The 14,984-nt window shown below is 42.8% G+C and overlaps 1 protein-coding gene across 3 annotated transcripts in view; it reads right to left on the bottom strand.

The window, feature by feature from the left end:
- The window catches only part of fam135a (family with sequence similarity 135 member A), a 257,651-nt gene that overhangs the window by 71,739 nt on the left and 170,928 nt on the right, over nt 1–14,984 (bottom strand). For all 3 annotated transcript variants that reach the window (XM_078541854.1, XM_078541856.1, XM_078541855.1), the window contains one exon: nt 11,850–14,079. In XM_078541854.1, coding sequence (XP_078397980.1) covers nt 11,850–14,079 — 2,230 coding nt within the window. The remainder of the gene's footprint in view (nt 1–11,849; nt 14,080–14,984) is intronic.

Genomic DNA, 14,984 nt, shown 5'->3' with positions numbered 1-14,984 from the left:
AAAGCCCTGTATAATTGCAGCAAGACATCCCTGCTCCTGTACTCGAATTCTCTCACTATGAAGGCCAACATACCATTTGCCTTCTTTACCGCCTGCTGCACCTGCATGCCTACCTTCAGCGACTGGAGTACAAGGACACCCAGGTCTCGTTGCACATTCCCCTCTCTCAATTTATAGCCATTCAGATAATAATCTGCCTTCCTGTTTTTGCTACCAAAATGGATAACCTCACATTTATCCACATTATACTGCATCTGCCATGCATTTGCCCACTCACTCAGCTTGTCCAAATCACACCGAAGCATCTCTGCATCCTCCTCACAGCTCACCCTCCCACCCAGCTTTGTGTCATCTGCAAATCTGGAGATATTACATTTAGCTCTCTCATCTAAATCATTAATATATATTGTGAATAGCTGGTGTCCCAGCACCGATCCCTGCTGTACCCCACTAGTCACTGCCTGCCATTCAGAAAAAGACCCATTTATTCCTACTCTTTGTTTCCTGTCTGCCAACCAGTTTTCTATCCATCTCAATACACTATCCCCAATCCCATGCGCTTAAATTTTACACGCCAATCTCTTATGTGGGACTTTGTCGAAAGCCTTCTGAAAGTCCAAATAAACCACATCCACTGGCTCCCCCTCATCAACTCTACCAGTTACATCCTCAAAAAATTCCAGTAGATTTGTCAAGCACGATTTCCCTTTCGTAAATCCATGCTGACTCTGTCCGATTTTGCCACTGTTTTCCACGTGCTCAGCTACTAAATCTTTTATAATGGGCTCTAGAATTTTCCCCATTACCGACGTCAGGCTGACTGGTCTATAATTCCCTATTTTCTCTCTGCCTCCCTTTTCAAATAGTAGGGTTACATTAGCTACCCTCCAATCTGTAGGAACTGTTCGAGAGTCTATAGAATCTCAGAAGATGACCACCAATGCATCCACTATTTCTAGGGCCACTTCCTTAAGTACTCTGGGATGTAGATTATCAGTCCCCGGGGATTTATCGGCCTTCAATCCCATCAATTTCCCCAACACCATTTCCCTACTAATACTGATTTCTTTGAGTTCCTCCCTCTCACTAAACCCTGTGTTCCTCAACATTTCTGGTATGTATTAGTGTCCTCCTTTGTGAAGACAGAACCAAAGTATGTATTTAGTTGGTCAGCCATTTCTTTGTTCCCCATTATAATTTCCCCAGTTTCTAACTGTAAGGGACCTATATTTGTCTTCACCAATCTTTTTCTCTTCACATATCTATAGAAATTTTAACAGTCAATTTTTATGTTCCCTGCAAGCTTATTCTCGTACTCTATTTTCTCCTTCTTAATCAATCCCTTGGTCCTCCTTTGCTGAATTCTAAATTGCTCCCAATCCTCAGATCTGTTGTTTTTTCTGGCCAATTTGTATGCCTCTTCCTTGCATCTAATAGTATCTCTAATTTCCCTTGTAAGCCATGGTTTGGCCACCTTTCCTGTTTTACTTTTGCGCCAGACAGAAATAAACGTTGCAGTTGACCCATGCGCTCTTTGAATGTCTGCCATTGCCTATCCATCGTCATCCCTTTAAGTAACGTTTCCCAATCCATCATAGCCAACTCACTCCTTATACCATTGTCGTTTCCTTCATTAAGATTCAGGACCCTAGTCTCAGAATCAACTACGTCACTCTCCATCTTGATGAAGAATTCTATCATATTATGGTCGCTCATCCCCAAGGGGCCTTGCACAACTAGATTGCCAATCATTCCTTTCTCATTACACAATACCCAGTCGAGAATGGCCTGTTCTCTCATTGGTTCCTCAATGTATTGGTCCAGAAAAACATCCTATATACACTCCATGGAATTCCTCCTCTACAGTATTGTTACTAATTTGATTTGCCCAATCTATATGCATATTAAAGTCACCCATAATTACAGATGTTCCTTTATTACATGCATCTCTAATTTCCTGTTTAATGCCATTCCCAACATCACCACTACAGTTTGGGGCTCTATATACAACCCCCATTAACTTTTTTTGCCCCTTAGTGTTTCTCAGATCTACGCATACAGATTCCACATCGTCGGAGCTAATATCTTTCCTCACTATTGCGTTAATTTCCTCTTTAACCAGCAATGCAACTCCAGCTCCTTTTCCTTTTTGTCTGTCCTTCCTAAATACTGAATACCCCTGGATGTTCAGTTCCCATCCTTGGTCACCCTGAAGCCATGTCTCCGTAATCCCAACTATATCATACCTGTTTACGTCTATTGGCGCAGTTAATTCATCCACTTTATTGCGAATGCTCCTCGTGTTAAGGCACAAAGCCTTAAGGCTTCTCCTTTTATCATTACTTGTACCGTTCCCACTATTTTTCACTGAGGCCCTGTTTGATTCTTGCCCTTGATTTCTCTATCACTTTTCTTATTCTGTTTTCTGTTCTTGTCTTTGATTCCCCTTCTTCTGACTCCTTGCATAAGTTCCCATCCCCCTGGCATTTTAGTTTAAACCCTCCCCAACCACTCTAGCAAATGTTCCCCCTAGGACATCAGTCCCGGTCCTGCCCAGGTGTAGCCTGTCCAGTTTGTACTGGTCCCACCTCCCCCAGAACTGGTCCCAATGCCCCAGGAATCTGAAACCCTCCCCTTCACACCATCTCTTCAGCCACGAACGTATTCATCCGATATACCCTGCTATTTCTACTCTGACTGGCACGTGGCACTGGTAGTAATCCTGAGATCACTACCTTTGAGGTCCTACTTTTCAACTTACTTCTTAACTCCCTATATTCTGCTTTTAGGACTTCAACCGTTTTTTTTACCTATGTCGGTTGTACCAACGTGTACCACGACCATTGGCTGTTCACCCTCCCCCTTCAGAATGTCCTCTAGCCGCTCTGAGACATCCTTGACCCTAGCACCAGGGAGGCAACATACCATCCTGGAGTCTCGTTTGCGGCCACAGAACCGCCTATCTATTCCCCTTACAATTGAGTCCCCTATAACTATTGCATTCCCACATTTTTTACTCCTCCCCTGTGCAGCAGAGCCAACCGCGGTGCAACAAATTTGGCTGTTGCTGCTTTCTCCTGAGAGGCCATTCCCCCCAACAGTATCCAAAGCGGTATATCTGTTTTGCAGGGAAATAGCCACAGGAGATTCCTCCACTGCCTACCTAGTCCTCTTGCTCTGCCTGGTGGTCACCCATTCCCTTCCTGCCTGTGAACTCTTAGCCTGCGGCGTGACCACCTCTCTATATGTGCTATTCACGATACTCTCCGCCTTGCGGATGCTCCACAGTGTCCCCAGCCACCGCTACAGCTCCAAAACCTGGGCTTCCAGGAGCTGCAGCTGGAGACACTTCCCACACACATACTGGCCCCGGGCACTGGAAATGTGCCCGGATTCCCACATAGAGCGGGAGGAGCACACCATGGCTTTGAGCTCTCCTGCCATGACTTACCCCTTTAAATTAAATTAAACCATTTGGAAGATACTTAATATCAGTTACTCTCGGGCCCTTCTTCCTGCTCCTCGCTATTACAGAATATAGCCCCTACAAACGATGAACCACAAAACAAGGCCTTAAAAACTATAAGCAATAAAAGTAGTAAATGCTTACCCGGTTGTACTCATGGTACGCAAAGGATCACCTCGCTCCCCCCTCACCGAACTCCCTCAGTCACCCCTGCTCTCCCAGCTTCTCTTCAACTCTCGACTCCTCTTGTGCTCCTTTTCAATTCCCGACTCCTCTTGCGTTCCTCTTCGACTCCCGACTCCTCTCGCGCTCCTCTTCAACCCCCAGCTCCTCTCGTGCTCCTCTTCAACTCCCAACTCCTCTAGCGCTTCTCTTCAGCTCCCGGCTCCTCTCACGCTCCTTTTCAAGTCCCGACTCCTCTCGCGCTCCTCTTCATCTCCCGACTCCTCTCGCGCTTCTCTTCAACTCCTGACTCCTCTCGTGCTCCTCGCGCTCCTCTTCAACTCCCGACTCCTCTCGCGCTCCTCTTCAACTCTCGACTCCTCTAGGTGCTGCTGACTGCCTGTCCCAGAGTCCTCCTCTCGCTCTCTCCTCTAGGTGTTGCTGACTGCCTGTCCCAGAGTCCACCTCTCGCACTCTCCTCTAGGTGCTGCTGACTGCCTGTCCCAGGGTCCTCCTCTCACACTCTCCTCCAGGTGCTGCTGACTGCCTGTCCCAGAGTCCTCCTCTCGCTCTCTCCTCTAGGTGCTGCTGACTGCCTGTCCCAGAGTCCTCCAAAAAAAGTTTTAAGCCTGAGGATTAATTTAGAATCCAGCAAAGGAAGACCAAGAATCTGATTAAGAAAGGGAAAAGAGAATGTGAATGCAAGCTAGTGAGAAACATAAAGGCGGTCTGTAAAAGCTTCTTTAGCTACGTGAAAAGGAAAAGATTAGCAAGGACAAATGTGGGTCCATTACAGGCGGAGATGGGAGAATTTATAATGGAGACTCGGGAAACGGCAGAGAAGCTAAAGATTTACTGCACTTTGTGTCTGCCTTCACGGAAGAAGATATAGAAAATTTCCCAGAGATATTTGGGAACCAAGAGACTTATGAAAATGAGGAACTGAAAGAAACTATTATTAATAAAGAGGTAGTACTTGAAAAATTAATTAAAGGTTGATAAGTCGCCCCAGAATGTTGAAGGAGATGGTTATAGGAATAGTGGATGCATTGATGGTTATCTTTCAAAATTTTATAGATTCTGCAAAGGTTCCTGCAGACTGGAAAGTAGCAAATGTAACCCCACTATTTTAGGGAGGGAGGGAGAAAATGGAGAACTACAGACCTGTTAGAGTTTGACTAACAGTATAACAGATTCTAACCCACTAAAGTTTTCCCCACTAAAGGATGTGATAACTGGACACTTAGAAAATAATGCTATGATTGGGCAGAGTCAACATGGATTTATGAAAGAGAAATAATGTTTGACAATCTCATTGGAGTTTTTTGAGGATGTTACCTGTAGCAGAGATAAAGGAGGACCAGTGGATGTGGTGTATTTCGATACGGTTTTTGATAAGGTCCCACACAGGAGATTAGAAAACAATGTTAGAGGACATAGGATTGGGGGTAATATAGTGGTATGGATTGAGAATTGGTTAACAGACAGAAAACAGAGTAGGAATAAATGGATCATTCTCAGGATGGCAGGCTGTCCAGAAGGGTATGGCAAGGATCAGTGCTGGGTCCACAGCTGTTCGCAATCTATATCAACGATTTGGATGTGGGGACCAAATGTAATATTTCCAAGTTTGCAGTTGACAAAACTAGGTAGGAATATATGTTGTGAGGAGGATACAAGGAGGCTTCAAGGGGATTTGGACAGGCTATGTGAGAGGGAAAAAATATGGCAGGTGGAATATAAGGTGAATAAGGATGTTTCCCCTGACTGGCAAGTCTAGACCCCAGGGATACAGTCTCAGAATAAGAGGCAGACAATTTAAAACTGAGATGAGGAGGAATTTTTTTTCACTCAGAGGGTGGTGAATCTTTGGAATTCTCTGCCCCAGAGGGCTGTAGAAGTTCAATCACTGAGCATATTCAAGTCAGGAATCTATAGATTTCTGGATATTAATGACATCAAGGGATATGGGGAGGGTGTGGAAAAATGGCGCAGAAGTCGATGATCAGCAATGATCTGTTTGAATGGAGGAGCAGACTCGACAGGCCGAATGGCCTATTCCTGCTCCTATGTTCATCACAATCAATGAATGGGACGTGAACTCTCCCACTGCGAGACAGCACCCTGCACTGGCAATGGGGCCCAGGTGGCATCAGGTCATGCCCTTGCCTTGCTTGTCTCTTGGTCTTGGGACAGTTTTCTCATCTCAAAACGAATTAAAAATGGCCTCACTGGGGCTCAGGTTGTCCGAGCTGCCACACCTCCCACTGGCTGCCACCAGATGGGCTGAGCTGTGTGGGGCAGAGAGGGCCTGATTACCATATTTGCACATGTGTATATGTGTGTGCACGTGCGTATTTGCACGTGAGAACGTGGGCGCATATGTGCATGCACGTGTGTGCACGGGTGTGTGTGCGCGCGCGCATGTATATCTGCGTGTGAAAATGTGTGCACGCAAGTGTACGTGTGCATTTAGGTTTGTGTGTGTGTTATGCGAGTGTGCATATGTGCATGCATGTATGTTCTGATTGTTGCTGGGTCAACATCCTGGAACTCCCTTCCTAACAGCACTACATGTGGACCTACACCACATGGACTGCAGTGGTGCAAAAAGGCAGCTCACCACCACCTTCTTAAGGGCAACTAGGGATGGGCAATAAATGCTGGCCAAACCAGCAAAGCCCACGTCCCATGAATGAATACAAAAAGTGTGCTCGCATGTGTGTGTGCATGCACGTTTGCGGTATGTGCATATTTGCAGTGAGCTTGTGCATGCATGTGCAAGTTTGCATGTATGTCTGTGTGTTTATATGCACGTGCGTGGATGCGTGCATATGCAAGCATTTGTATGCATGCGTATGTGTACGTGTATGTGTTGTGTGCATGCATGTAAACATGTAATTGAGTGCATGTGTGCAATTGTGTGTGTGTGTACGTGTGCAAGTGCATGCTGGCTTGTGTGCAGGCGTGCATTTGTATGCATGCGCATATGTATATGTGTGCATGCATATATGTACACGAGCATGTGCGCCAGCTTATGCGTGTACATGTGCAAGTGGGTCTATGTATGCACATGCACGTGTGTATATGTGCACGTGCATGCATGTACACGAGAGTGGGTGTTTGTGCGTGTGTGTCTGTGCCTGCGCATCTGTGTGTGCGCCTACGCACGTATATATACGTGTGCGTATGCATATGCATGTATGTATGCACATGCATGTTTGTGTGTATGCATGCATGTGTGCCTTTGCACATGAGTGTGCAAGTATATGTGCACATGTGCCTGTGTATGTAAATGTGTGCGCATATATGTGCGTGCATGTAAATCTATGTGCGTACGTGTATGTATATGTGTGTGTGTACGCACCTGCGTGTATGTGGTGAGTGCACTTCACTGAGTTTTCTGTCACTGGGGAATATGGAAAGTTTGGCTGAAGCCTGAGTGAGCAGTAATTGTCACATGTTATGTTCAATGCCTGTTCAGAAGCACTCCACTTTCTTTACAAAACCCAGCACTGGGTTGGGAGGAGCATGGCTCCAAATTCAGTTAAGTTAGTTTGTGAATTAAATCCATTTTATTTTAAAGCTGCATTATGTGCAGGACAATCCACAGTGAAAATGCAGCCACTGGGATTATGAATATTATTTTGTGTCATTTGAAAACCTCAGTAGAAAATTAAAAGTTTATTTGTCCCATCTCACATTAAAATTAATGATGTCAAGATGGCCTTTGTGAACTCTGTGTCATGTTGCTATAGATCAGTAATGTTGAATGCAAATGTGAACATCAATCGTATCCACTGCTTCCTGGCCAACGTCCACGAGCTAGAGCGGCTCAGATAAAGTAATGGGCTGCTGAGTGCATAAAGTAACAACATTTTTACAGAGTGCTTTAAACACAGATATTTATATGATTTATTTTATGTTGATCTGTAATCTGCAAACTTTAATAATTATATACTGTTGCTATATAGGTTGCTTTATTGCTGTTTTGTATTTGTTGGCATCTGGGATCACTTCAGTCTTCACGTGTTAAAATGGGGTCACATTGGAAAATAGCTTGTCAAGCACCACATACTCTCACATTACAAAAATCTTTCGCCTCCTTAACAACGCCTGACTACTCCACTGCCTCAGTCCATCTTCTGAAACCAAAACTATGCCTACGGCACCTCTAGTACATTGCTGGCCTCCCAACCTCTAAAAGCTTGGTTCATTCAGAACTCTGCTGCTCATATCCTATTTTTCACCAAATCCTGTTTATTCATCACCCTTGTGCTTGCTGACTTACACTGGCTTTCTGTCCAGAACACCTCCATTTTAAAATTCCTATTCTTGTAGTGGCCTCCTTTCTTGGTTTACCTCCCTCCAGCTACCTTTGTAACCACCTCAGGCATACAACAGTTAAGTGCTAAAGGTCATTTTCTTTCTCTGACTCTGGAACAGTTCCTACAGATTGGAGGGTAGCTAATGTGACCCCACTATTTAAAAAGGGAGGGAGAGAGAAAACAGGGAATTATAGACCAGTCAGCTTGACGTAGGTAGTGCAGAAAATTTTAGAGTCCATTATCTAAGATTTAATAGCTGAGCACTTGGAAAACAGTGGCAGAATCGGACAGAGTCAGCATGGATTTACGAAAGGGAATTCAAGCTTGACAAATCTACTGGAACTTTTCGAGAATGTAACTGGTAGAGTTGATGAGGGGGAGCCAGTGGATGTGGTTTATTTGGACTTTCAGAAGGCTTTCGACAAAGTCCCACATAAAAGATTAGTGTGTAAAATTAAAGCGCATGGGATTGGGGATAGTGTATTGAGATGGATAGAAAACTAGTTGGCAGACAGGAAACAAAGAGTAGGAATAAACGGGTCTTTTTCCGAATGGCAGGCAGTGACTAGTGGGATACCGCAGGGATCGGTGCTGGGACACCAGCTATTCACAATATATATTAATGATTTAGATGAGGGAGCTAAATGTAATATCTCCAAATTTGCAGATGACACAAAGCTGGGTGGGAGGGTGAGCTGTGAGGAGGATGCAGAGATGCTTCAGTGTGATTTGGACAAGCTGAGTGGGCATATGCATGGCAGATGCAGTATAATGTAGATAAATGCGAGATTATCCACTTTGGTAGCAAAAACAGGAAGGCAAATTATTCTCTGAATGGCTATAAATTGAGAGAGGGGAATATGCAACGAGACCTGGGTGTCCTTGTACTCCAGTCGCTTAAGGTAAGCATGCAGGTGCAGCAGGTGGTAAAAAGGCAAATGGTATGTTGGCCTTCATAGTGAGAGGACTCGAGTACAGGAGCAGGGATGTCTTGCTGCAATTATACAGGGCCTTGGTGAGACCACACTTGGAATATTATGTGCAGTTTTGGTCTCCTTATCTGAGGAAGGGTGTTCTTGCTATAGATGGAGTGCAGAGAAGGTTTACCAGACTGATTCCTGGAATGGCGGGACTGACATATGAGGAGAGATTGAGTCAGTTAGGATTATATTCGCTGGAGTTCAGAAGAATGAGGGGGGGATCTCATAGAAACCTATAAAATTCTAACATGGCTAGGCAGGGTAGATGCAGGAAGGATGTTCCCAATGGTGGGGGAGTCCAGAACCAGGGGTCACAGTCTGAGGATATGGGATAGACCATTTAGGACAGAGATGAGGAGAAATTTCTTCACCCAGAGAGTGGTGAGCCTGTGGAATTTGCTACCACAGAAAATAATTGAGGCCAAAACATTGTATGCTTTCAAGAAGGAGTTAGATATAGCTCTTGGGGCGAAAGGGATCAAAGGATATGGGGAGAAAGCAGGAGCAGGCTATTGAGTTGGATGATCAGCCACGATCATAATGAATGGTGGAGCAGGCTCAAAGGGCCGAATGGCCTACTCCTGCTCCTATTTTCTATGTTTCAACATTGTTTGCAGGCCTGGAGGAGCAGCAGTACTCCCCCTTGGCTTGCGAGGAAGCCTTTGGTATCCCTCAGCCCCAATCATAGCCCTGATATCTTCTCTGCTTTCTCCGTGGCTTGACTGTGGGTCCATTGTCCTCTCTCTCCCAAATGATGCCTTGATGTTCGCTTGCCCACACTTCAGCCCCTGCCCATAATCTCCTGCTGTTTGTTTCTGCGCTTGCTCGCTGGCCAGAACATCCATGTGGCAGGCTGTCAGGTGAGAGTCTGTAGTAGATTATTTAAATGAGGAGTTTTCTATCTAGGGGGCTTCGTAAATGTCCACATCTATCACTTGTTTCAGAAACCAAAGGCCCTATACACCATTTTTCTGTTTGTGATACAAATTTTAATGGGCAGCTTAGTAACAGCTTCCTTGGAACTTGTCAAGTTCCTACAATCTGTGAAAGTTTTTTTCCTATTATAATAGTTCTTTTACACACGTTTAAAAAAAATCACCTTTGCTATTGGAGACTAAGGATATAGCATTGGAATTCCTTGCTTCATCATGTACCTGCCTAGTCATTTAGGCTGGTCACCATATGACATCTCCTAGTTCTAAACCATCCCACTGCCCTTAATTATCTTTTCAAACCGGTTTCATTTAATTAGCACACTACATCTTTCTTAGCCATGAACTGGGCTTTTTAGTCAAGTATGCATTCTCCTAAAATCCACGTTCTCACAAAGTATCATGGCCTAATGTTGCAGTCACTCTTTCAATACTCTTTCCATACCCTTTCCAATGATTTCTGGTTGTCAGCTCCTCTACTCCTGCTACAATGTTCCCCATATTGGTCAACTCCATATTTAGTACAGCTTAATTAACAATTCCCATTAACAATTAATTAACAAGTTGCATAATGTTGCATTCACTCATCAGATCCAGGAATTCAGGACTCCATACTACTAGCAATGCCCAAAACCTCATTCAATATCTGGATATTTAAATCTATCAGTACCAAAACATTATCTTTGCTGGATGTTTTCTTTAATTCTGTGCAAAATATCTGGCCAATGTCAGCTACTTGGTCTGGTGGGCTGCAGCAAATTATTACCAGCAATATCCTTTCATTTGTCCCATTCAACCATAATTTAAACAGCTCCATTTTGAGTCAATCAACTCTAACATTCTGCCTATCTTGGATCTTTGCTACTATTTATAGAAGATGCGACTCCTCCACCCTCCAGCAGCCTCTGAAATAGTTTATATCCTTCCAGTACCATTTACCATTTGTGCTACTCAGCACATAGATGCACTTTAAAATCTTCCTTCTCTTTCTCCAGGTTTTCTCAGAGAACACTTTTTTGACCAAGCTCTTCCCAATTATTTTATCGCTCCACAGATGTTCGAGAGAATATATAAATTTAAGTTCCTGTTTATGCTGTGTAAGTCCTTTCTTGATAGATGTAAATAATGTCATAAGAAATAGGAGCAGGAGTAGGCCATCTGGCCCTTCGAGCCTGCTCTGCCATTCAATATGATCATAGCTGATCTGATTGTCACCTAACCCAACTTTCTTGCCTGTCCCCCACAACCCTTGACTCCTTACTTTACACAAAACCTTCTGTTTCGAAAGCTGCTGCAATGACTTTGAAGATTGGCCAAGGAAACAGTGAAATCTTGGCAATCTAGAATTCTAACTTCATATTGGTCCCTGACCCCTCCCTTTATATTTCAGATAAACCCCATAGGGAAGAATTCAACTGTGATTTTCCTTGGCTTAAAATTTTTGGTTTAAATTTCTAAGAACAAATCTAATTAATCCTAAAAAGTCAATTATGGCAAGGAAATCCAATGGAAATTTTGCAACTTGTAAAATAGGAAAGCAAAGAAAGAACAAGAGACAAAGAGCATGCAAGAGACAGAATGAACGAGTGAGTGAGCCAAAGAACATTTATATAGCACTCTGATGACGCCATGATATTCTAAGGTACTTATAGCCAAAGTATTTTTGAAGCATAGCCACTGTTGTAATGTAGGGAAATATGGCTGCCAATTTGTGCACAGAATGCTCCCACAAGCAATAACTAGATGATCTACTTTCATGATACTGGTTGAGGAATAAATACTGATCAGGACAAAGCAGAACTCCTCTACTTCAGATAAGGAGATGATACTTTTGCACCTGCAAGAGGACAGAATGGCCTCAGTTTAACAAGTCTTAGTTTTATTATATGCTCTAAATCAGTTGTGCGAGTAGAATATAGGTTTTCTGATTTGTAAAGCATAGATACTTTAAAATAAAAAGTGACGTGCCAAATCTACTTACATCTGCATTTGCCCTTTTGTGGCAGCATCGTCATACCAGGAGGCAGACACAGTAGAGCTGAGGACAGCACTGCTAGGTTGCTTTGTAATTGCATCAAGTTTGCTTCTCGAAGACAATCCACTGATAGATGGGGAGTCTCTGACGACTGATGAAAATGATAAACAAGTAGGAGTACACGCACCAGGCATGCTTGCTCCTTCTGTGGTACGATCGGCATTAATTAGCTCAGGTCTGACTGCATCATTGCTATCATACACAGCATCGTCATCAGCTTCGTAATAACCATTTTCTATCATTTCTTGTTCTTCATCCTCTTCTGCTTGTGCAAGAGTAACAAAGCCAACAGTCTCTTTTTGAGGGCTTGATGGACAGCTGCCACCACCACCAGGACTAATATCAGAAAGGTCTGTACTGCTTCTAGATCCAAAGTAATTTTCCACTAATCCTTGTTTCACAATGTCAGTGCTGCTGGCAGCCGAACGGTTTGTGTGCACTCTATCATCTGTTTCCTGCAAAGTTGGAATTTCAAACACTTGAATTATATCTACAAGCTCTTCTGGATGCAATTCTGGATCCACACTCTGGCTAATTTCTGCCACATCTGAAGTATGGCAACTTGGCTCATTGAGATGAATCACTTCAGAGTTCAGTTTAATTATATGTTTTGTGGTTGCTTTCTCTAAACTGAAATCTTCATTGTAGCCTTGAAGCTCTCTAAAATCATTGACACAAACAGTATTTTGCTGTGGATTGCTACTGTTACTTTCTTGACCAACGATACTGTTATGAAACTCTTGCTCAGTAAAGACACAAGAATGAGGATCTTGACTTGCAGTCCCTGAACCTTCAATGTACACAACATTTTCCTCTTGTACTACAACACTAGATTTTTTCATTTCATATTTCAGCTGATCTAGTGCTACAGTTGATTCTAACTTGGGCTGTTCTTCGCCAGTTTGTTGTGCAAGAACGGCAGCAACTTTCAAGCTTTCATCAACTTGCTGTTCGTCATCATCATCTGAAGGCAGAGAGTTTATAGAAGTTAAAGATGATTGTATTTCACTTACAGCACTTGTACTCTCTGTGCACCTGCCTTCAACCATATTCTTCGAACTCAATTCTGGTTTAAGTAGCACCTGCATGCAAGGCTTTTCACTGAGAAGGGAAGTCTTTTCCAATAATGGCTCAGTGGCTAAGTCTGGATCTAACTGGAAAGCAAAAGAACTGGGTTCACTTTCAATGCCAGAATCTGAAACCCTGGATGATGAGCAGGTGACATAAACATCTGGCAGTTTAACAGCATCTCCACTTACAACCAAATTAAACCCCTTTGTACATAATTTCGACAGCGTACTCTCAGAAGAAGCAGGGTGTAGTGCATCTTTTTCCAACAGTAAATAATTTTTTTTAGAATCCAGAAGTTGTGGTTCAGGAGATCGACAAAGCCCTTGGTCATCTTTGACAGGGAGCTTGGAGGCCATAATGACTGTTACCTTTTCCCCTTCATAAGCACATTTACTTCTTGGCTTGACTTCAATATGTTTGACTCCTGCTGTTGGTGCCATTTGCTGGCTATTCAAACTAACAAATGAGCATTTAGTAGAGCCTACACGCTCAGCTGGTGTACCAGGACCTGCCTGGAACAAGCCTGTTGATGCAAATGTGCAAGGTTCTATATTGTGACGATTTATGCTGCAACCAAATTCATTGAGGTTTTTAGTTTTTGGAGTCTCTACATTTATTTCCATGCTTGATAGGAGAGGTATTAGCTCTCTATGTTGACACAGTAACTTAGAATCAGCCTTTACACCATTGTCAGGTCCTGTGCTCATGGGAGCCTGCCCACCTTTGGGACAAATTGGAAGCCCGCCTTCAGATTTACTGGTCTCTCCCAAGTTTGAACTCTTTAAGCACTTGTAACCAACCAGTATCACTGAGTCCTTAGAGTTTTGCTTCACCAATTTTTTGTTGTTTTCAGACTTAATTGTCTTCTTAAGTTTTGTTGCTTTTACTTTTGATTTGTTGTGCTCTTCGGCTTTTGTCTTGTGCTGTTTTGTCTGTGGCTTCTCATTTTCATTAGGTCTAACACTGTGGATGCTTGCTGGTTTTGCTTTAAAATCAGGACTAGAGTAACTTGAAGTGTTACATTCTTTTGAGTCAGATCTTTCCAGTTTGGCAGAAAGGGATGATCTTCTTATGTTCTGAATCCCACTCCAGGGAACATCCAAGTCTTTTGAAGAAACAAAATATTAGACATTTGTAAAATATATTTATGAAATAACAAAAATATTTGAGAGCAATTATGAAAAATGTGAGTTAAATTTAAAGTAGCAAATAAATGCATTTGGATATTTAAGACATTCACATCTTGCATGCATCATGTGTGCTGTCAGAAGCAATTTAGTCACAATCAGTAATTCTTCATCTTGTCTATTTACACTCTTTGCACAAGTTTTTGAAATAAATTATGTCGATGCCACATGGTAACTGTTTCACATGCCATTTTGGTCTTTCTACATCCAGCCAGTTTCTATATTTTTTCTTTCTCCCATTATTTTGTATTGCACGTAGTAGAGATTCAACAAAGCACTATTCCTGGGTTCTTCAGCTCAGGCTCTCGTTATGACCCCTAACTGGTGAGATCAACTGATGACACAGCTTGTTAAGTTGGAGTAAATCTTAGTTGTACATACTGGGAAGTTCCAGCTTTGATTCTCAATCTATGCGGAGTTAGTTGATCTCAACTAGGGAAATGGTAGAGGCACATTCTTTGTATCTCATCAGCAAGATCACCTTTAGGATGGTCATCCCATCCATGATATTAGCAGTTTATGCAATAACCTGCCTGTTGAGTGGGAATGGGTAAATTCCCAAAAAGGAAACAAAATATACTTTTATATAGTTAATGTTACAATCTATAGTCATGGCAAGGAATAAAATTAAAGAATTAGCTCCAATATTCATGCCATGCAGCATGTTTTCTCATGATGAAATTAATTTTCAGAATACAACTTGAATCACAGCACTTGAAAGAGTTTTGTTTTAATTTCATCCTTCCATCATTACAGCTTTTTTTAACCTCTACTTTCAGATCCAGAAGTTATGTTTCAAGAGACTGATGAACTTCCTGCCCAT

This window comes from Cetorhinus maximus, chromosome 5 (assembly GCF_964194155.1).
Source record: "Cetorhinus maximus chromosome 5, sCetMax3.hap1.1, whole genome shotgun sequence".
Lineage (NCBI taxonomy): Eukaryota > Metazoa > Chordata > Chondrichthyes > Lamniformes > Cetorhinidae > Cetorhinus > Cetorhinus maximus.
Note: the sequence above shows the minus strand (reverse complement) of the source record. Positions and strands in the feature narration are given on the sequence as shown.